The sequence below is a fragment of the Anabrus simplex genome, chromosome 1, assembly GCF_040414725.1.
Source record: "Anabrus simplex isolate iqAnaSimp1 chromosome 1, ASM4041472v1, whole genome shotgun sequence".
Taxonomy (NCBI): domain Eukaryota; kingdom Metazoa; phylum Arthropoda; class Insecta; order Orthoptera; family Tettigoniidae; genus Anabrus; species Anabrus simplex.
Genome location: NC_090265.1, coordinates 610474374 through 610499297, shown reverse-complemented (window position 1 = coordinate 610499297; position 24924 = coordinate 610474374). Strand labels below are relative to the sequence as shown.

At 40.3% G+C, this 24924-nt stretch overlaps 1 protein-coding gene across 1 annotated transcript in view; it reads left to right on the top strand.

The window, feature by feature from the left end:
* LOC136857202 (legumain) overlaps positions 1-24924 on the top strand; it is a 137972-nt gene that overhangs the window by 3023 nt on the left and 110025 nt on the right. Inside the window, exon 2 of the mRNA XM_067135665.2 lies at positions 13929-14063. Coding sequence (XP_066991766.2) covers positions 13929-14063 — 135 coding nt within the window. The remainder of the gene's footprint in view (positions 1-13928; positions 14064-24924) is intronic.

Here is a 24924-nt window from a genome sequence, read left to right as displayed (position 1 = left end):
TCCCCATGAATTTGGCTGTTTGCAACACCACCAGGATGATTTCATTGAGAAGATGTTCAAAATATTCCCTCCACCTCTCTAGTGATTCCCTGGGATCTATTATGAGTTCATCTGAATTACTCAAAACACTGTTCATTTCGTTTTTTCCCTCTCTTCCTAAGATTCTTTATTACTGTCCAGAAAGGTTTCCCTGCTGCTTGACCTAGCCTTTCCAGGTTATTGCCAAAATCTTCCCATGACTTCTTTTTGGATTCAACAACTATTTGTTTCGCTCTGTTTCTTTCATCTGCGTACAAATCCATGTCTGCCTCAGCCCTTGTTTGGAGCCATTTCTGATAAGCCTTCTTTTTACGTTCACAGGCTGCTCTCACTTCATCATTCCACCAAGATGTTCGCCTTTTCCCATCTTTACACACAGTTGTTCCTAGGCATTCCCTTGCTGTTTCTACTACAACATCCCTGTATGCCACCCATTCACTTTCTACTGTATATCCTCAACCTGCTTACTGTCTACTGTTCGAAACTTCTCACTAATCATATCCATATACTTCTGTCTAATTTCCTCGTCCTGGAGATTTTCTACCCTTATTCCTTTGCAGACAGATTTCACCTTCTCTACCCTAGGCCTAGAGATACTTAGTTCACTACAGATCAGATAGTGGTCTGTATCGTCAAAAAATCCACGAAAAACTTGTACATTCCTAACAGATTTCCTGAATTCAAAGTCTGTTAAGATATAGTCTATTATGGATCTGGTACCCCTAGCCTCCCATGTGTAGCGGTGAATAGCCTTATGCTTGAAGAATGTATTCGTAACAGCTAAACCCATACTAGCACAGAAGTCCAGCAAACGCTTCCCATCCCTATTAGCTTCCATATCTTCCCCACATTTGCCAATCACCCTTTCGTATCCTTCAGTTCTATTCCCAACTCTCGCATTGAAATCGCCCATTAGCACTATTCTATCCTTGCTGTTGACCCTGACCACGATGTCACTCAATGCTTCATAAAAGTTGTCAACTTCTTCCTCATCAGCACCCTCACATTGTGAATACACGGACACAATTCTAGTCCTAATTCCTCCAACTGACAAATCTACCCACATCATTCGCTCAATTACGTGCGTAACAGAAACTGTGTTGCGTGCAATGGTATTCCTGATAAAGAGCCCTACACCAGACTCTGCCCTTCCCTTTTCTGACACCCGTCAAGTACACTTTATAATCTCCTATCTCTTCCTCATTATCTCTCCTTACCTGAATATCACTTACTCCTAGCACATCCAGGTGCATCCTCTTTGCTGACTCAGCCAGTTCTACCCTCTTTCTTCCATAAGCCCCATTAATATTGATAGCTCCCCATCGAATTCCATTTCGTTTGCCAAGTTGTTTCCAAGGAGTCCCTCGCCTGTCAAATGGGAGTGGGACTCCATTACTCCCATAGGTCCGAGGCTTGCTTAAAATGTCTGAGGTCGGTAATTTCATGAAGCAGGATGCTACCCTACTTGCACATAGTCCAAGTGAGGATCTTTCCTCTAATGGGTTATGGACCACCGGTGAATTGTATAGTCCTAGCCGCCTGAGCACAAGGAGGGCCATGACTCAGAATATGTCCGAGATGCCCACTCCCATTCCATAGCAACTGGTATCCCGACTCTCAGGACCACTTACCACTCAGCCGTTGCACATGGTTCACGAACTAGGACGTGACTACAGTAACCCACAAACATGAACCATCCAAGTGATTTTTAAACGGGTTTATATTCGGTGGGTTGCCTCGCCTAGGGAGAACTTGGATATTATAGTCATCAAAAAATTGTTCACCTGTTTGGATGTGTGACATTTTGTTGAAAGGCACTGGAGAGAGTTTTTTGGCAATTCATGCACTTCTCTTCAAAGGATTTCCGTTTACTGGTCTCTATTTATCATTCCTAAACAGGGATTAATGATCCTGACTCACTTATGGGTATAACATCCTCACATAATTACTTTTTGTGAATTTTTAGGTAGTTTTTGAATATGGCTGGTGATATTTTCTTTGAATTATAGGCCTACAAACTTCAAAATGACTTTCATCAGAAAATACAACTTTCTCGTAATCTTCCAGTGTCCCTTTTCAATTGCTTTGTGTGCATTACATCTGTCTGAAGCTGTTTTTTTAAAGCTGGTTTGCACATTTTTCTTTCAGCCTCCAACTCCAGTCTGTGTTGTAATATGAACATTTCACCCATTCTGACTTAAATCTTGGTTTGCGTCAATAGCAGAAAGCCTCGGATTTATTTTACTCTTCCATACGAGTAAACGGTCTTCTTTCGGTGTAGGCTTGTGCTTCTGACTACTGTTACCGTCGTATAAGTTCACTAAAAGACCTGCAAGGTTAATAACATTATAGTGAGAGGTAAATGATGCTAACTGTACCTTGTATGCTTGGAGAGAAGAGATCTGTTCATTATGAATGCCAGGGACCCACCAGCCCACCCCTAGAAGTACATTTACTTTTATAACCTTGAAGCATGCATCATATTCCATACTTTCTGCAGCTCTTACCACTGCCATTGGTTGAAATATCATGCAGTAGGCCTATGTCATGATTCCCAGAGATCATCACCCTCAGAGTTTATCAACCTGCACAGTAAAAAGCTCTAAACAATCTGAACCAATGGCTAAAACGAAACGGGGCCCACTTCAAGAGGTTCTCTGTAAGTAGCCTATCCTTGACTTGTTAGATCGATGATTTTTTGTCACTAGTCAGGACACACACTGACCAATAAAGAAAACAATGGTGACTACACAAACAAATTATTTTCCATTGAAGCATAACATTTTGTGCATAGTTAGTGACGTGATTCCACAGGCCACTACTGGAAATATGGGTTAGAAATAGCCAAAGTATTAATTTTGATGTATTCTAATAAAATACATATTAGTGAATTAAAATACATAAATCATAAGAATAATCTGAGGTGGAAAATGCTCTAGAAAAGATTAAAATTAGTAAGTCAGCTGGAATCAATGAAGTTACTGCTAACATGATCAAAACAGGAAGTATACCTGGAGTGCAGTGGCTATACAGAACATTGAGAGCAATATGGTGTGAAAATCAGGTTCAAAAGGTATTATTATCCCTTTATTTAAAAAAGTATACAGAAGAAAGTATGCCAACCATAGGGGTATCACACTTCTCTCCTATGGTCTGAAAATAATGGAAAAGATTATTGAATCTGGTCTGCGAGCAGTTGTAGTACCTGTCCTGGAAGAAGAACAGCATGGATTTAGAACCAATAGAAGAATAAACTTGATCTTCACTCTCAGGATGTTAATGGAACAGCACTGGGTGAGAGGGAAAAACCTAGTTGTAGTATTTTTAGACTTAAAAAAGGCATACAATACAGTACCTAGACCAGTCATATGGAAGTGCCTCAGAGAACTGGGAGTGCGTGACTATCTCATAGACAAGGTCCATATGTTTTACCACCACTGCAGCAGCTGTGTGCATGTTGGGGATGGCCATTTTGAGTGGTTCAATATCACACAGGTGTCCAACAAGGGAGCACACTCTCACCATTATTATTCATTGCTGTCATGGACAGTATTCTTTACAACTGTTGTGCTGAAAATGAGTAGGAAAGATACTGGCTGCCACATAAAGCTTGAAGGTGAAAACATTTAATGTGTACAGCTATTCAAATACCTTGGGACTATGATTTCTGGCAGGGGTACCACAGATGAAGAAATAGTAAACAGTGTCTAGCAGTTCCAACTTTTACAACCATGTAAGACATCTACTTTGGGATAACAGAGTGCCCCTGAGAACCAAGATGACTATGTTTAAGTCATACTGTGTGCCAGTTCTCGCATATATTCTAGAAACATGTACACTGAAAGAGAGAGAAGTTAGTAAATTGCAAGGATGTGAATTGAAGTTCCTATGAAATACCCTCCAAGAAACATGCAAGAACCATGTAAGGAATGATGAAATCAGAATTGAACTGGAAGTGGACTCTATAGAAGAGAAGCTAAGGACTTAGAGACTAACATGGTATGGACATGTAAAGCGAATGTCTGGCACAAGAACACCACACGCATGCCTAGAAAGAACGCCAGTGGGAAGACCTAGGATGAGAAGGCTACATCAACTGAGAGACGATATGGAGAGAACCACACAGGGTGTGCGTTGATGGGGTGAAAGTTCCTTTTGGGGATCATTGTAAGTACCTAGGTGTTAATATAAAGAAAGATCTTCATTGGGGTAATCACATAAATATGATTGTAAATAAAGGATACAGATCTCTGCACATGGTTATGAGGGTATTTAGGGGTTATAGTAGGTATGTGAAGGGGAGGGCATATAAGTCCCTGGTAAGACCCCAACTAGAGTATGGTTCTAGTGTATGGAACCCTCACCAGGATTACTTGATTCAAGAACGGGAAAAAATCCAAAGAAAAGCAGCTCGGACTTGTTCTGGGTGATTTCCGACACAAGAGTAGTGTTACAAAAATGTTGCAAAATTTGAGTTGGGAAGACTTGGGAGAAACAAGACGAGCTGCTCGACTAAGTGGTATGTGATATAGATGTTGATTCCCATAGGGAACCTGAAATATTTGTCCCGAATGAGTAAATTTATAATACCTTTATAAATGATCCGTTATTGGACATTATAAATTTCCCAGCTAACTCATTCCTGGTTGCCAGCATTTTGCCCCAGTGTGCTAAGTTGCGCTCATCAGTTGGTAAATAGCACACCCACCAAGACGCATGGCTGGTGCGTACCGTGGAGGCCACTGCGTAGGCTGCTTGGAGCCACCGGCAGTGCCAATGCACTATGAGACACTTAGTCTCATTACCAAAAATTGATGCCTGCCTGGCCATCAGATGATATAGATGTTGATTCCCATAGGGAACCTGAAATATTTGTCCCGAATAAGTAAATTTATAACACCAATATAAATGATCCGTTATTGGACATTATAAATTTTCCAGCTAACTGATTTCTGGTTGCCAGCGTTTCGCCCCAGTGTGCTAAGTTGGGCTCATCAGTTGGTAAATAGCACACCCAACAAGGCGCATGGCTAGTGCGTACTGTGGAGACCACTGCGTACAGCAGCGGCAATTAGGAATTAGAAGTGGGGGGTAAAAAATATACAGACAACAGAAAGTAGCCGGTTCAAGGGATTTGGGGGGGAGTTTATACACATCAAAACTAAACAAAAAAGCTACAAAATGGTAAGTTTTCGATGCTCTTTGAGCAAATTTCGACAGAGAGGTAAAGGTTGACAGTTTACTAACTTAAGTGTGGCAATAAATTTTTTTTGAGATTTTGATTCAATACTATAGCCTACAATAAGACTTTCACCAAAGAAACAATATTACACACATATTACAATTAAATAGAAGTATGGTGTGATTATAAAATAAAAAAATAATTTAGTATTTGACTACACTCTAAGAAACTAACAGACAATATTGAAGAGATTGCCAGACTGACGAATGCACGTGGCAAGCAAGTGAATCATACCTCAGTGTCCACGACCTTGGCAAAAAATATACCCCTGTTACACTTCCTCATAGCATTTGCAAAGTCTCCACTACTTGCTGTGGCGCTATACAAATCGGTTAGCCGTGACGAACGACATTTTGTGCGTATTTTCGATAATAATTTTGTTAATAATTAAAAATTTGCACAGATATTTTTTTAAATAATTCCTAGTTTCAACCGGCTAAAATGGAATAAAAATGTAATGTTTTCTCTACAAAGTGGAGGGGGGTGGAGGTGACCGCCCCCCTTAGCCGCCGCTATTGATTGCGTAAGTTACTTGGAGCCACCGGCAGTGCCAATGCACTATAAGAGAGTCTCATTACCAAAAATTGATGCCTGCCTGGCCATCAGATGATATAGATGTTGATTCCCATAGGGAGCCTGAAATATTTTTCCCGAGTGAGTAAATTTATAATACCAATATAAATAATCCATTATTGGACATTATAAATTTTCCAGCTAACTCATTCCTGGTTGTCAGCGTTTTGCCCCAATGTGCTAAGTTGGGCTCATCAGTTGGTAAATAGCACACAGACCAATACGCATGGCTAGTGCATACCGTGGAGGCCACTGCATAGGCTACTTGGAGCCACTGGCAGTGCCAATGCATTATGAGAGACTTAGTCTCATTACCAAATGTTCATGCTGCCTGGCCATCAGATGATATAGATGTTGATTTCCATAGGGAGCCTGAAATATTTGTCCTGAATGAGTAAATTTATAATACCAATATAAATGATCCGTTATTGGACATTATAAATTTTCCAGCTATCTAATTTCTGGTTGCTAGCGTTTCGCCCCAGTGCGCTAAATTGGGCTCATCAGTTGGTAAATGGCACGCCCACCAAGACGCATGGCTAGTGTGTACCGTAGAGGGCACTACGTACAGTAGCGGCAATAGGGAATTGGAAGGAGGGGGGCAAAAAATATACAGACAACAGAAAGTAGCCGGGTCGAGGGATATAGCGGTTGGGGGGGGGGGTTATACACATCAAAACTGAAGAAAAAAGCTACAAAATGGTAAGCTTTTGATGCTCTTTGAGCGAATTTTGACAGAGAGGTAAAGGTTGAGAGTTTACTAACTTAAGTGTGGCAGTAATTTTTTTTTGAGATTTTGATTCAATACTATACAATAAAACTTTCACCAAAGAAACAGTATTACACATGTATTACGTTTAAATAGAAGTACGGCGTGATTATAAAATAAAAATATAATTTAATATTTGACTACACTCTTAAGAAACTAACAGACAATATTGAAGAGACTGTCAGACTGCCGAATGCACGCGGCAAGCAAGTGAATCATACCTCAGTGTTCATGACCTTGGCAAAAAATATACCCCTTTTACACTTCCTCATAGCATTTGCGAAGTCTCCACTACTTGCTGTGGCGCTATACAAATCGTTAGCCGTGACAAACGACATTTAGTGCGTATTTTCGATAATAATTTTGTTAATAATTAAAAATTTGCACAATTAAAAAAAAAAATTCCTAGTTTCAACCAGCTAAAATGGAATAAAAATTTAATGTTTTCTCTACAAAGTGGAGGGGGGTGGGGGTGATCGCCCCCCTTAGTCGCCGGTACTGACTGCGTAAGTTACTTTAAGCCACCGGCAGTGCCAATGCACTATAAGAGAGTCTCATTACCAAAAATTGATGCCTGCCTGGTCATCAGATGATATAGATGTTGATTCCCATAGGGAACCTGAAATATTTTTCCCGAATGAGTAAATTTATAATACCAGTATAAATGATCCGTTATTGGACATTATAAATTTTCCAGCTAACTCATTCCTGGTTGTCAGCGTTTTGCCCCAATGTGCTAAGTTGGGCTCATCAGTTGGTAAATAGCACACAGACCAATACGCATGGTTAGTGCATACCGTGGAGGCCACTGCATAGGCTACTTAGAGCCACCGGCAGTGCCAGTGCATTATGAGAGACTTAGTCTCATTACCAAAAATTGATGCCTGCCTGGCCATCAGATGATATAGATGTTGATTCCCATAGGGTGCCTGAAATATTTGTCCTGAACGAATAAATTTATAATACCAATATAAATGATCCGTTATTGGAGATTATAAATTTTCCAGCTAACTAATTCCTGGTTGCCAGCATTTTACCCCAATGTGCTAAGTTGGGCTCATCAGTTGGTAAATAGCATACCCAACAAGACGGATGGCTAGTGCATACCATGGAGGCCACTGCATAGGCTACTTGGAGTCACCAGCAGTGCTATTGCACCAAGCTTCGTCCTAATATGCTTGATGCCTGTCAAAAATGACAACCCGTTTCTTTTTGACTCTTTGTCAAAATCTTTTACATTTCATCATCACTAGTGAGCTGGAATAGACGCTCCGTTTATTTTGAAACGATCTTGTGTTTCAAAACAATATTATATTGCGATATATCGAGTTTTATCGTTTGTTTTGATTGCGATTTCTCGATTAATAATTGAAGTACTGAGCCGTGGTTGAAAATAGACTTGGTTTGTAATTTAATTTTCTGTTATAAGAGTGGTCTCAAAAATGGAATATAATAATAATATTTCGTCAAAGAAGAGAGGATCCAAATTCTCTGAAGACGAGAAGAGTTTGTTCGTGAGTCTTGTTGCCGAAAGGAAAGAGACAATCGAAAACAAGGAAACCGATGGCATAATATTGCGTGATCAAGAGAAAGCATGGATAGAACTTGCAAATTGTTTTAATTCTCATGAATTTGTTTGTAAAAGTTCAGTGAAACAATTGAAAATGTTTTATGACAACTTCAAAAGAAGGGCTAAGCAAAAAAGATGCCAGGATAAGGTGAATATGTTTAAAACTGGAGGTGGAGTTGCTGTAACCCCTTCATTAGACCAAATATCATCACAATTGCTAGAAATAATCAGGGACCAAGTAGAGCCTCTTCCCAACAAATTGGATAGTGATTCTGTATACATAGGCCTAACCGCATCCAGTAGCAGCACTGCTGAACCATGCAATGTACTGGTGACGTTTGAAGAAGAACCAAGTACAGAGATCCTTACCTCTACCAGTGAAGAAACGGTCCCAAATACAATCCATGACCTTCCACCATCAACTAGCGGTATAAGACATCGTGGGCATCAAGAAACCGGCCTTCTTTTAAGACAAAAAAATAAGAAGCATTGAAAGGTCGTGAAAAAGTTACTGAATTGTCAGGAGCAAGAAGGAATCTTTGCAAGCAAGAATTAGACATGCTGCAATTAAGGTATAATGAAGAACTAGCCTCAATACACATGAAAAAAGAAACTGAAAAAGTTAAGCAAGAAAATGAAAAACTGAAAAGTGCGGTGCTAGAGGCAAAACTTTCCTTTTATTTAAAGAAACAATAGACTAAATTTAATGCTGTCCCAAGGTTCCTTTTGAAATATAGTGAAAACATCTGTAACCACTTTTAATATTTCACACTTCTATGAATTTATTAATCTATAAACTTAAGTAACATTAACCTATGACCTGTTAGTAACAAACATACAGTCACACTAAATATTGCCTATTGTGTGCTATAGGAAACAATATGTGTGTGCTTGTTTATATAATATTAGTGATACAGAACTCGTGTGTTTTAAATTTATTCCACTTTTAAAGCAGCGTCTTAATGGAAATGGTTTTCAACAATTCTGTTCTGATTAACAACTGGAGGAGCCAGGTAGGCATACATTAATTTCCTCGAAGACTAAATAATTGCTGTTAAGTCGTCTTTTTTTCTTCTAGGTAGTGATGGAATACTTCATCTTCCTGGGGCTCGTCTTTCTTTGCTTGCATAGCAATATTATGTAGCACAGCAGTAGCCACTATGACAGACAAAGATGTTGTTACTGTTGTTTTTAAACCCGGAGATAAGGCTGGAAATCTCCTTTTCCATACTCCATCTTGTCGTTCAACAATGTTTCTTGTCTTAATATGGGCTCTGTTGTAGTTTTCCTCACCTTGATTTCGTGGATTTAAGAATGGTGTAAGAAGAAAACGTGTAAGTTGATATCCATTATCCCCTAGGAGATGTCCATCTTGGATAATTCATCAGAATTATCAAAAATAAAACTGTCATGAACCGATCCAGGCCATCTAGCAACAATATTCCTTATTAATAAATTAGCATCACAAATAGTCTGTACATTAATTGAGAAATAGGGCTTTCTGTTGTGGAAAACGTCTGCATTATCTCCACCAGGAGACAGAATAGGTATATGTGTACAGTCGATGGCACCTATTACTCGAGGGAAGTTGCTTATCATATCAGAACCGCGAATAACTGAACGAGCTTCATCACCTTCAGGAAAATTCACATACAGGGGTCTCAAGGAACCAATTGCTTCAGAACTTTCCTAATATAACAACAAATTGTTGATTTAGAAACACTATTCACATCTGCTAGTACCAATTGAAAAGAACCAAGGCATAAAAACGTAGAGTTTAAAGTACCGGTAGTTGTTGTATGGGTGTTAACGGATGGTTTCTATTAGTAGAATAATCCAGTCTATTTTCAATTTGCTCTAAAAGTTTCAGTGCTACCCTCTTGGAAAGTCTGTACCTAGTTACAAAATTGAAGTCATCCATTGAGAAGAAATGATCATTATGTTGTACGGTCAGGAATTGCACGTTCAGGTCCCAGATTTTCCAATAATTCTATATACAGTAATTCAGCATCAAAGTTGTCTCCCACATTCATGATCTTCTAAATAACTTTCTGCAAAATGCTTTAACACTTCCTGTAAAATGCTGTAATTTCCAACTACTACTGAACACTGCAGTGTTTACAACCCAGAAAAAATCTGCGTGTCAAAATTGACGGTGCGTTTGATGATCGTCAAAGTAAACAGACATTGAAGAAACGAAAAAATGGATGATAAACAAATCATCAAAGTTAAACAGTCGTCAAATTCATAAATGAAGCTTGGTGAAATCGGCCGTTAGTCTCATTACCAAAAATTGATGCCTGCCTGGCCATCAGATGATATAGATGTTGATTCCCATAAGGAAAGTGAAATATTTGTCCCAAATGAGTAAATTTATAATATCAATATAAATGATCCATTATTGGACATTATAAATTATCCAGTTTGCATCCGGGAGATAGTAGGTTCGAATCCCACTATCAGCAGCCCTGAAGATGGTTTTCCGTGGTTTCCCATTTTCACACCAGGCAAATGCTGGGGCTGTACCTTAATTAAGGCCACGGCCGCTTCCTTCCAACTCCTAGGCCTTTCCTATCCCATCGTCGCCATAAGACCTATCTGTGTCGGTGCGACGTAAAGCCCCTAGCAAAAAAAAATTTTTCCAGCGAACTCATTCCTGATTGCCGGTGTTTTGCTGCAGAGTGCTAAGTTGGGCACACCCACTAAGACGCATGGCTAGTGCATACCGTGGATACTACTACTACTACTACTCTAATGTTTTCATTCCCCTCCCTGAAGGGGAGGGGCGGGACACCCTGAAGGTAACGCCTTCACTCTGGCCATGTTGGAGAAGGAGTGATGGTATGGGAAGGAGGGTAAAATTTATGTATGGAATTAGGAGGTGTGTGTGGATAGTATTGAATTATCAGGGATGTGTGCAAGGATTAAATATTCAGAGGAGAGTGCAAGGGTGGACGGGGAAAAGGTGAAGTGCAAAAATGGGAAAGATGAAGTTTAGAAGAGAGGTCTTGGGTGGAGATGCAAGGTGAGGAGATGGAGGGTGGCTGTGATATTAGAAAGAGAAGTGATAAGAAAACGCAGAAGGTCGAATATCGGAAGGGGTGGGGGAATGAAACGAGTTTGGGGAGGGGGTTGACAAATTTGTGGAAAAGGTGGAACAGGAGGAGTGGCAGGCCCGGGGCGACGATGTGAATTAGCTGAAGGGAAGCGAACAGGTTGGGGTGGAGAACGGGAGGGCTCCACTTTGTGGAGGTGGCCGTTGATACGAGCGCCGGTACGGATGAGATGTTGAACGTCTTCGGCACTGGGAAGCTGGAGCCGCACCATATAAATAGGGCCGTTGGTGTTGTGGATGTGGATCGTGCGTCGGGCGGGAACGCCGTCCGCGTGGGGCTCCTGGAGGACCGCCCGTTCGGAGATGTCAGGTGGAATCCCGCGTAGGACGCAACTAAACGTGGTATGGAAGGATAGCAGTTGCTGCTGCGGCGATCGTGGTTGGACTTCGGCTGCTGCGGAGGTGTCTTGTAGAGGCGAGGATGATGGAGCTGCGGTGGTCGAAGTCAACAGGGTGGAAGAGTGTGGTGGGGTTGTGGTAGTCTTGAGTAGTGGGAGGGATGAGGACATTACTGGTGAAGGGTGACAAGTTGTGACAGTGGTGATGGGAAGTTGAGAACTGGTATATGCGGTCATCATAGTGGTCGTGGGAGTAGGAGTTGTTGAGAAGAAGGATGATGGTGGCTGAGGCAATGTCCGGGGTAGAGATGCGTTGAATACTGGAACAATAGATGGATCCGCAGAGAGCTGCTCTTGGATGGACGGCGGAGTTGGCACCACTGCGTAGGTCTTATGGCGAATGGTCGCTCCGGAGGCGAAGAGGCGTTGCAGGGCGTCCTCTCCCGGGAGACTATCAAAATCTGCGATGTTCGAGTGAAAGTTAAGTCATCCATCAATCGGTAGGCGTTGTAAGCTGGGACGTCGGCTGTACGAAGGTCGTGGTAGATGGCATCTTCAGAGATGGTTGGATCTACTCCGGGGATTAGGCAGTAAGACATGGTGGGTGAGAAAGGCCGACTGCCAACGAGGCGTCTGCCTTTATGCTATTTGAGGTCGGCTGGGTAGCAATTAAAGTTGAGGGCCACCCGGCCGAGCAAAAATCTTGGAGGTGCTGTGGCGAAGCTAAGAAATATGTGTTAGCGAGGTTCCCCTTGCACAAAATTGATGCCTGCCTGGCCATCAGATGATTTACATGCTGATTCCCATAGGGAGCCTGAAATATTTGTCCCGAATGAGTAAATTTATGATACCAATATAAATGATCCGTTATTGGACGTTATAAGTTTTCCAGCTAACTCATTCCTGGTTGCCAGCGTTTCGCCCCAATGTGCTAAGTTGGGCTCATCAGTTAGTAAATAGCACACCCACCAAGACGCATCGCTAGTGCATACTGTGGAGGCCACTGTGTAAGCTACTTGGAGCCACTGGCAGTGCCAGTGCTCTATGAGAGAGTCTCATTACCAAAAAATTGATGCCTGCCTGGCCATCAGATGATATAGATGTTGATTCCCATAGGGAACCTGAAATATTTGTCGCAAATGAGTAAATATAAATGATCCGTTATTGGACATTATAAATTTTCCAGCTAACTCATTCGTGGTTGCTAGCGTTTTGCCCCAATGTGCTAAGTTGGGCTCATTAGTTGGTAAATAGCACACCCACCAATACGAATTGTGAGAACCACAGGTATGTGACTTTTTGGAAAAAATCCCACAGGAGTTATCCAGGATTTGAATTGTAGTTGCCGTGGTGAGAAACCAGTAATATTGTTACTCGGCTATCTCACCCCTTAAGCATAGGGTAGTTCAATAATTTTTCCTCTGCCTTGTGAGAACAACTGAGAAACTGTCTGTTGCAAGAGGCAATGGACTCGGTTATGAAAGTAAAGCAGTTAAGCTGATTAGCTGTCGTGGTGACTAATAATAATAATAATAATAATGATGATGATTATTATTATCATCCATTCTCTGCTCCAGAAAGCCAGGTGCGGGTATTAACAAGCCTCCGCCAGTTCGTCCTGACCATCCCCAATTGATGTTCTACCTTTTTCCTGCCAATTTACATCATGTTGGCCAAGGTTTTTCCCAGTCATCACAAGACTTCCCTCCGGGCCTTATACCATCAACATTTCTTTCATTGAATGCTCTTACGGTCCTATTTGGAGCTGTCCTCCTTATATGTCCATACCATCGTAACCTGCTTAATTGTAAGGTTTCCAATAGATTTTTCTCCAATCCAAGTTGTTGCCAGATGTTCTCATTCCTTATTTTATCTATCCTTGTCTTTTGGAGACAAGAACAGAGGAACTTCATTACAATGGCCTGTAGGCGACTTTTTGCAGGTCCAGTCGAAGTTGCTGCTTCCAGTCTGTATGGTACTTTAGAATTGGCGCAAGATTTGTTTTGTACAGTGCGATCTTTGAAGCTTGGGGAAATGTGTCATCCAAAAGAAGTTGATGAACAGAGTGGTAGATTTTTGATGCAGCTTAGTAGCAACATTTCAATAACTACAGGGTGTACTACAATGAGTTAATTTTATTATTATTAATTATATAGTTTTAATGATTTGACTGATTATGAATTAGTATATTGTGTTTATATTCTCCTACTAGTTTCAGGATTACAGTGCTAATTAAATAGCAGATGTATGAACACATACTAATATATCATTTTTGGTTACAGATGATGTTCGCATATTGGATTGTCTCTGCTCTAGTATTTGCCAGTACTGGACACTGTTATCACTTGCCTGGTGGAGGCAAAATATGGGCTCTTCTAGTTGCTGGCTCAAGTGGTTATGATAATTATAGACACCAGGTATGTTTTAACTTGATGTATATGATTCTCTCCATATGCCTACTGCTCACTTGGTAGTTTATTTTACCTGCCTATGAATGACTGATTACCGTGGATTGAGTTGGGGTACATCATTTACGGTACAATCCTAGTGTACTCACTCCAACTTATAACACACTACTTCGCAAAGAAATATATATATGAATCATACCTTAAAATCCTTGTAGAAGAGAGAGGTGTTCATAACCAATGACAGGGACCACCCAACCCACCCAGAAATGTACATTTACTTTTATAACCTAATGAAAGATTTCATGCGCCATTGATAATTAGCCAGTCAGCTACGAGCACAGCCATTGGCTGACATGATATCATTCCCAGAATTCCTAACTTCCTGCTTCCGTTACCAACCCGTGCAAAATAAAATCACGGCAAAAGACTCGGCAAGAAAACAAATGTAATTTAGTAGCTGTAATCTATCTTTGCAAATCCAGGCCAAGCTCTGTCATGAGATCAGTGGCCCCCAAGGAGGCCACACTTCCTTCGAAAGACTCTTGACTATCACCGATGTGCGTACTGCCCGCACATCAATAAAAAAGGGTAATTTGGTAGCTGTAACCTATCTTTGCAAGTCCAGGCCGAGCTCAAAAAGTTCTAGCTTAAGATTATTTTGTTTTGCCTTAAAGTATTTCCTTCTGGCAGCCCAGATAGGCTGGTAAGTAGTTGATCCTTTCAAACAAATAATACAAATAAGTTATAACATAATGTATATATGATTTTACAAGATTCCAACTGTCATTGGGACACTCACCAATCAGCCAATCGACACCAAAAACTGTGTAAAAAAAACTTTAATCTCGGTGAATTTGCACATTTTCTTTATCACCCCTTCTGAATCACCATGCTGATGGGTGCTGAACTTGGACTTAAAACGACATCCGGAGTGCCACTATTCATCTTAGTGACCCCAGAAACTAGGGATTCGACACTAATATTGGCTGTTTTCGATTATTTTACATGTCACCACCTCCCCCAGGGATGTCTTACCCCTACTTTTCGAGATAGTAACTCATATCCGTACCGAGTTTGGCTGAGAGCTGTGGTGAGGTTTGACCTTAAACTTAAAGGCATCCGGAGTGTCAATAATCGAAGTGACCCCAAAAACTACAGATTTGGCAGTAATATTCGTCGTTTTCGATTTTTTTTAATTTTTTTTTTTTTTTTTTTTTTGTATCATCCCATCCACCAGGGGTTCTAGGGGTGTCTTACCCAATGTAATTTTTTTCCAGATAGTATAGTAAGTCATGTGTGCACCAATTTTAGTTGTGAACTACGCTGGAACATAACACATACATCCTTAGTCTTGGTCATTTTGGACATTCTTTTTTCACCCCTTCTCAACTTCCATTCCGTCTGCGTCTAAACTATGACTTCAACGGCATCCAAAGTGTCACGGTGTTTGGGGAGTCCTTCCCCGCATTCAGTTTTGCTTGTTTGTTTGTTTGTTTGTTTGTTTGTTTGTTTGTTTGTTTGAAAGCTATGCTGGAACATACATTCACCCATAATCTTGGTTATTTTGGATATTTTCATTTTTAACCCCTTCTCACCCCCATGCCGATGCGGATGAACTTGGACTTGGACCTGAAGTGTCACTCCATCTCAGCGACACCGAAAATTATTGATTCTACTTTAATATTGGTTGTTTTATATTACGTTTTTACTTCATCCCATTTCCACTCCTGCTCAGAGGAGTGTACACACATAAAACATGGTTTTCAGGGCCCATAGGGCCTTACCGAGTTTTGTTCTACATGCCGTGAGGCTCTAATGAGCTTTGTCTCGTCCTTTTATGGCAAATTGAATATTTTGCATATATTAGCCTATGTCATTGTGCCAAAGGGCCTAAATCTAGGGAATGGAGAGGGATGTTAAAATATCTTGCAGATGGGGTTTCCCGCAGGGTCCTAAAAGTTAAGTAGGCCCTATACAAAATTTGGTTCAAATTGGTGGAACGGTATGGATTTGTATAAGGTACAGACAGACATTATAGTTTCCTTGTTTATTTCCGTTGATTGTATTTTGGAAATGGCTTCCAAAGAGTTCTATATTGATTTATGGTTTTTCTATTTTGATGTGTTTTTGTAGGTTTTTAGGTAAAAATGTTGATAGTTGAAATGTGGGACTGTTTTGACAATTTACGGTATGTGCCAATATATACAGTACTCATTTTCGTGCAGTGTGCATGCGCACGCCTGAGCGTCTGCATGTTGTTACATCGCCATGATGAATTGTTAGTTGTGTAAAGAACGTTGTGCTCTGTGATTAGAAGTGACAATGGATCTCGCGACGGAGGAATAAGTGTTTATAGGGGAGTATTATTTTTGCTCGTACGGAAACGGTGGACCGAGTTTAAAGTTAGTGGCAGAACAATATTGTGAACACTTCAATAAGCCAGCACCTAACAACAAAAAATTTTGTCGTACAGGTAGTGTATTGTGTCAGCGCAAGGGACGGTCTGGTAGGCCAGTAACTGTGATCAGGCCATTTATTCAGGATCTAAGAAGGTTTTGTTGTGCCAGAAACATGCAGATGAATAGACAGTGGTTCCAACAATACGGGGCGACCTGCCACACTGCTCGACAGACTATGGCTATGCTGCAAGAAACTTTTCCAGGACGAGTAATTTCCCGCGGGGCTGAGTTCCCCTACCCATCACATTCCCCTGATCTCACACCACCTGATGCTTACGTGTGGGGAATGTTAAGGGAGCAAATTTTCAATTGTCCAGATCCACCCAAAACTCTGCCTGCATTACGTCAGAAGATCGTCTTGTTCTTCGGGACTCTGCATTAACCTATGTTCCAGAATATGTTGGAAAATCTGCATGATCGTTATGAACACTGCCTACAGTGCAATGGAGCACATTTTGAACATTTCAGTAAGATAATGACAATAAGACTAACATAATTTCCAGTACTGTATATTTTGGCGCATACTGTACTATGGGTCTAATGGGGTAATTCTCTTTGTGGATTTTTGGGAGAGTCTTTAAAGTTCGTTCCTGGGTTCATTTGGTCACTGGGACTAATTTTATTAGTCCCAACATTCCTATTAAAGAGACCATAGGCTTAATAGATGAAAACTTTAAGAACCAAGACAACCTAAGTCACATAGAAATTAATGAAACAATATTTCCAAAATGCGTAAATGTTACAAATGAACTATGTTCAAAGATTTCCCTTCTCTCACTGTTTTTTCCTTTTTTGTCATCTTCTTTCGTACGTCAGGTTTTTTAGCCAACTTTTATTTAAATAACCTTGAGAAATCCATCTTGGACATACATGAGAAGGAAATAAAATGATGGGTCCGTTATGTTGATGCTCAGTAGTATTTTTAAATGGAGACCTCATTAATCCTGAAACACTTCTGGGTTGTTTAAATTTGCTTGACGGCAACATCAAATACACTATAGAAAAAGAAAATGATAAAAAGTTAAATTTAAATTTCTTGGACCTCACATTAAAAAACAACAACAATAGGATAGATTTTGATATTTTTAGGAAACCCACACAGTCCATCACCACCATCAACAAAAACTCCAACCACCCAGGAACTCACAACAAGCAGCTTAGAACAGCTATATTAATAGATTGTTAAAAATTCCCATGAGTAATGAAAACAAACTGAAAGAAATTAGAGTTGTAAAACAAACAAATTGCTGAAGCAAACGACTACAACGCAGAATAGATCGACAAAATTATACGTACGAAAGAAGACGACAAAAAAGGAAAAAACAGTGAGAGAAGAAGGGAAATCTTTGAACATAGTTTAACATTTACGCATTTTGGAAATAAAGATTTAAAAATCACTAATATATTTAAGAAATTTCAGCTTAGAAGAGCATTTAGACCCAGAAATAAAACATCACAACCTATTGTATAATGCACACAGTATCAACAAAAGAGATGTCAACACCAATTCGGGAGTATATAGGCTTACTTGTGACAACTGCAAAATGTTTCATAGGAAGGACTGGGCGATCCTTAAATCAAAGATATCAAGAATATTTCAAGGCAGTAAATTACAACAAATATTCAGCTTTTGTGGAACATATTTATAAGAATAATCATAGCTTTTTAGGGATCAAAAAGGACATGAAATTAATTTTTAAAGGTAGTTGTGGATTTGAATTAAATACCCATGAAAACATTGAGATATTCTTGGCGCAGATAAGGAAACCTGGTAAAATTTTAAATGAAACGGTTGTAAGCAGCATTTTGTTTACAACCTTGAGGTGACGTAATATCATGTGCTTCCAGCGTTGTTTCTTCTTCTTCTTCGTTTTGCCTCATGACTGAGGCGTCGTGACTATCATGATATTCAGCCATCTAGCCAATGAACCATACTCTGCCATTCTTCCCTATCTAAAGCTTTCAATGTGGTTGCTCTGAGAGAACTCTAGTGGGCTGTTCACCATGTCAATCCATCGTGTTGGTACTCGTTCTCATTGTCTGGTTCCCTGAACTTTGCACTCAACAATCAACTTTTGAAGACTACCCTCTCAGCGCATTATATGTCCAAAGTAGCGTACAATCCGCTGGGAGACCTTACACGATAGAAGAACTTTTATCTGAAGTTGGTTCAGGATTGATGTGTTTGTGCGATGAACTGTCCAAGCAATCCTCAACATTTTCCTTCAGCACCACATTTCAAAGCTTTCTATCCGTTCACGATCAGGTCTGAGGATGGTCCACGTCTCTGCACCATACAAGAAGACTGAGAAGACTAGAGATTCAACGAGCTTCTTTTTTGTATTGATGGTGATGTTATCTATCCAGATCTTCTGCAGACGGATCATTGCTACTTTTGCTATTTCAATTCTTCTCTCTATTTCATCTTTGGAACCACCAGAATTGGATAATGAGCCTAGATATACATACTGATGTACAAATTCACAACCTCCAATCTGTTGGATATGTGGACTGTTGTTGTTCTTACAATCAACAATCATGACTTTGGTTTTCTGTCGATTTAGGTGTAATCCAATTTCAAGGCTTGCTTCCTCTACTCTCTTGATCAGCTCTGTCAACTCCTCTTCAGATGATGCTATCAAGGTGGTGTCATCAGCAAATCTCAAGTTGTTGATCTTGCATCCTCCAATGGAAAATCCTTTGTCCCAGTCATCTAATGCAGTTCTCATTGCATATTCACCATAGAGATTGAAAAGTAACCGTGACAGGATATATCCCTGGCGGACTCCAGCCCTCGTATGAAACTGTTGTGACTGTTTGTTTTGAATCTTCACAGTGGCTGTGTTTTTCTTTACAAGAACTTGAGGAGATCAATCAAATGGAGTGGTAAACCCATGTCATCTAAAATTTTCCAAAGATGGTTCCATTTGACGGTATCGAAGGCCTTTTGGTAGTCAATAAAGCATAGGTATACCGGAACACTGAATTCTCTAGCCTTTTCTATGATTTGTCTTAGGCTTAAGATCTGTTCTCGAGTGCCTTTTCCTTTCATGAATCCAGTCTGGACTTCAGGAATTTGATATTCTAGGAATGCCCGGAGTCTCTTATGCAGGATATGAAGCATAACTTTACTGGCATGTGAAATCAAAGCAATTAAGCAATAAGTTCCACATTTTTTTCTCAATCCTTTCTTGTGGATTTGAACAAAGATTGACTGTACCCATTCCTTGGGCCAGCTTCTAGAATTCCATACTGCTTGGCAGATTTTCAACAGCATTTCAATTCCAGCATCGCCTGTAGCTTTCAAGACTTCTGCACTTATTCCATCAGGTCCACACGCTTTTCCAGTTCTCAGCATTTTCAAAGCCATTTCTACTTCATCTTGGAGGATGTTAGGTTCAGGATTTGACTGTTTGTCTATCTTCACTTGGTCTTGTGCATTGCATTGTTCACTGTACAGATCCTGGCAGTACAATCTCCATGTTTCTAGAACATTCTCTTCATCCACAACATCACCCTGTGGGTTCTGTACAATCCAGGAATATGGTTTGAATTCTCGAGTGATTATTCTAATTTTGTCGAAAAGATCCTTGCTGTGGTTTTGATTTTCATGGTCTTCAATCTCAGAACAAATGTTACTAAGGAAATTCTTATCTCTTCTACATGAAGACTGAATCCTTCGATCAAGATCAAACATTTGTTCTCTTTTTTTCTTTAATGCCAGATTTTTAAAGGCACGTTCTTTCTTCTACAAGCTGAAGGGTCAAGTCAGAGATCCACTGTTGCCTTCTAGTATTTGGCACTCTGTATTTATTCAAAGGGGACTCTATTCAGTTTTTACCAGTCACATTCCACGGCCTTTCTGCAGTTGTTACTGGATCCTATAATATGGAGGCTCTTCGTGCCAATGATTCCTTGAATGATGACATATTAACTACTTGTGGTATCCTTTAACTGGTGTTTGAAGTTTTATTTTTATTTCTGTTCTAAGATACTGATGATCACTGCCTCATACTGCACCTGGATAGGTTTTGGTGTCCATCACAGAAGACCTCCATCTTGAACTGATCAGGATGTAGTCAATCTGATTTTTATATTGACCATCAAGCGAAGTCCATGTGTACATGTGCCGGATGTGATGCTTGAAGACTGTGTTAGTTATAGTGAACCTGTTTTGAATTGCAAACTCAAGAAGCCTGTTTCCCCGTTCATTTCATTCTCCAATTCCACATCTTCCTACCAGTGTTCTGACATGCTTATCATGTTGTGTTGAACCAGTTTTGGCATTGAAGTCTCCCATACCAATAGTTAGTTTTCTTCTTGGAAAAGCTGAAACAGTAGTATCAAGATCTTGATAAAAGCAGTCGATTCAGTTTCATCAGACGCATGCGCTATTGGGGCATAAACCTGATTGAAAGTGGCTTGCATTTGAGACTTAGTGTTATAATGTGATCATTAACAGGTTTATATCCTTTCACTAGGCCATTCAATTTGTCGCTGACCACAATTGCAACCCTGTTACTGCTTTTTTCATAATTTCCAGAAAAGTAGACCCTGTGATTACCACTTCTAAAATGGCCATTGTTTCTCCAGTGAGTTACACTTAGCCCAGCCACTCCTATATTATACCTTTCCAGCTCTTGTATTATCAGGAAAAGTTTTCCTGAAGCTAAAAGTCCTCTCATATTCCAAGTAGCCACACTCTGCTTTGTTCTTCCAGTCGCAAATTTCGCATATGCAGCCTGGTTGCCTACATGCACATGCCCAGTAGCACATTTCACACTTTGCAGCCTGGAACCACAAAAGCACCGGTTGTCAGCATGATGAATTAGATCCATTTAAAGCAGGTATCATGATAGTGTTCATGGGAATAGTAGTGTAGTGAGGTCCCTCTCTCTTCCACACCGCAGTACCACAACCGAAAAACCAGTCATTCTGGTGACGCTTGAGACTCCCCGCTCTTGATCAATCTTGAGCATGAATTGCTCTGTGCATAAAGTCGATACTGATGGTGCTGCTGCCCGACATCAAGTTTTCAGTGAATTCCAGTGGCATTTCCTCCACTGAGGGACCACTGCCCTCCCTCAAGGAGCTCACCCGCCTGAAGCTGTTGGCTCCCTGAGGGTGTCAGGTTATTTCTCGCCGCCTAACACTCGGCGTAGGTAATATTTAGGCTGCCCCTAATATGGAGAACAGACACCATTCACAGCCGCTCCACTGGAGTACATACGGTGCTGATTTGCCCATTCTAAAGATGCTTTATTTAGATAGGGCATAGATGTAATTAAACAATGCAGATCCTGTGATCTAGGAAACACTGGATATGTAGTGTAGAGTTCATATATGAATCATGGTTTTTATGGCAATTATGTTAAATCGGACAAGATGGCTGTCACTTAGGGCAAACATTTATAGACAGATATAATAAATTGGCTTTCTATCTAGTGTTATCCATGGAACCATTGTAGCAATTCTAAAATGGCTGCCACTTAGGGCGTAAAAAGCCAATAACAGCAAATAAGATCGTAAAACCACTGGACAACTCCAACACTAGGTCAGCACATTGAAATAAGCCACAAACACCTGACAGAAACCACAACAGAGACACAATTCTTGCGTATAGATTGATATATTATGCAGCACAATTTCACTACAACGCCATCTTCGCCATAACTCCAGAATGTGCCCCGTACTTTAAGCTGATCGTTTGTTTAGTATTTGATCAACAGCCTGAGCACAAGGATAAGCCAGCCCTTCCTATGGTATGTTTTACCTTTTACAACATCATTGTATGTTTGAAAGTATTGTTTACATACTTTTACACTTGGTTTTTCTTTTTCTTATTTTACATTTTATATCAACAGGGCTCCATTTAAAAATTTTTAAACTTATTTGAATTCATTTTGACAACACACTCGTGTGGAATTAAATGTTTTAAATAATTTCAACACTGATGGTGGACCTTCGAGTCCGAAAACCAGTTTTGAATTTACTGCTGATACAACTCTATGTGAATAATTATAAAAATATTGCCATCATGTGCTTTTTCTTGAGGCATTATAGGAAAAGTTGTTATCCAAGGTTTTCCTGGAAGGAATGTATGCTTCAACTACCATATTTGTTCGCATATAACTCTCATTTTCTTGACAAAAAATAAGTGTGAACATATTTGATGCATGATAAATGCGGGGATTTGTGTACAAAAGATCGAATTCCCAAAAAAATCCCGTAAAATTAGCATTAGGCTATTGAAACCAGATGATTGGCATATTTACCCTATTCATTGTCACTGCCTTCAGTCTCTGAGCTTTTCTTGCGTGCATTATTCTGGTCACCATTCCATTCTGCATCATCTTGACTTCCGTCCAACACATTTGCAATGCCCATCTTCAAGAAACTTTTCACAATAATGTCTGTCGACACCATAACCCATGCCCGCATAACCCAATCATACTCGAGTTCAACTGATGGCTTCTTTATTTTACCTGCTGGCGTCAGCTCAGGCATCTCACCTGCCATCCATTCAGCATACAATTTATGTATGTTGTCCTTGAAGGGCTTGTTGATGGAAACATCTAAGGGCTGTAGACATTGTGCGAGTCCAACAGGAATTACGATGAGATCAGTTTTAATTTCCTGAAGACATTTCTTCGTGTCTTCCACCAAGTGTCTGCAGAAACTGTCCCACACTATCATTGCTGGTCGTCGAAGCAATGCCCCTGTCCGTGCTCCCCACATTGTTCGGACCCAGTTCTGGACAAGAGCTGTATTCATCCGTCCTTTCTCTTGAACCCGTACATGCCTTTGGGAAACTTCGCTTTAGGTACGGCTTTTCTTTTGAAAATAACGAACGGTGGCAATTTTCTTCCGTCTGCAGTTATTGCTAGCATGACAGTGTAGTACTGTTTTTCACACCCAATTTTACGTACACATGCTAGATTTTCCCTTCTTGTTGATGGTGGTGTCGCATGGCATGTTGAAGTTTATCGGGTTTGATCTGCATTGCCAATTTGAGATAAAAGGTAATTTTTTTTCCCCCCCCTGCATTGATTTCATATGGTGATGAAAATCTATGATTTTGTCCCTGAAATCGCTAGGCATTCTCTTGCAGAGAGATGTTCGCCTTCGCAGACACAATACCTTTTGTGTCATGAATCTACGGAACCAACCCCGGCTCACCTTAAGATCCGAACAGCTGATTCCTTCTTTAATCGCTAGTTCACGCACTTTGAATTGTAGCATCTCATGCAAGATACTAAAGCCATAATTTCGCACCCTGTAACTTAATAAATCAACTCGTCTTCCAGCTCAGGAAACTTATCGGCCCTCTGAATGCCTTACGTGTTCATTTGGTGGTTTCTAGCGCAGCTTTCTGTTTACGCCAGTAGTGAACATTAAACTCAGTCACACTGAATGCTTGACCGGCAGCTCTGTTATTATGTTCTTTAGCATATTTTATCACTTTGAGTTAAAACTCAGCCATATAATTCCCATGTTTCTCCATACCTTAAAGATCGACGTACACATGAAAATTTAACTGAGAAACAACAATGAAACGTGAAGACAGAATACTGGTACTTGTCGACAGTACAACAGATGGACGATACCTAATATCATGATTACTTGACTGCCTGGACAGGGAAACACTCCCATTTCATGTGATCAGCTCTGCCGGACAGGTAGCGATAATCATATTGACAAAGACGGAAGAGTGAGAGGGATGGCTGAGTGTGACTGACTGGCTAGGAATGTGGCCTTGGGGCGGGGGGTTGCGAGTTAGGTATTTTTGTTACAACAGCTAGCCTCAACCCTTCTGCAGGTAGAAAGAAATGCAGCTTCTTATTGTACTGTCACGTACAATTGGTACAGTCCCGATATTTAATGTAGGCACATATACGGAGCACCCAAACTTTATTTCTGTGTGCACCATATGTCTTTATGACAACGTTATAAATTAATGCAAGTTATGTGCGGGGATTTTTTCCCCTGCAATTTCAAATGTTAAAAATGGGATGCAAAATATATGGGGTGGTGAGTTATATGCGGGAAAATATGGTACATACTCCTTGCTTGTTACTAAAATATCTAAACTGTTTAAAAGATGCAAGGGAGAAGGCTCATTTTTTATCTTGTGAAAGATGTACTGATTCACAGGATCTTTTTTTTTTTTAATAGGTCAGGCCAGGCATTAAACTTCATTATTTCAGCATGGTTTACAACATGGACTTCAACTCTCTTTTTGCTGTTTACAATACATTGTACATATTCTTGAGGTTTGTACACTCTGTCAATTTTGTTGATTGTCTTCATGAAAACACTGAACTCCTCTCTGTTACACGCCAGAAAATAATGTCCACATTGAAGAACTCTTATACTCGTATGTTACTGTATGGAATCTTCCTGGGACAAAT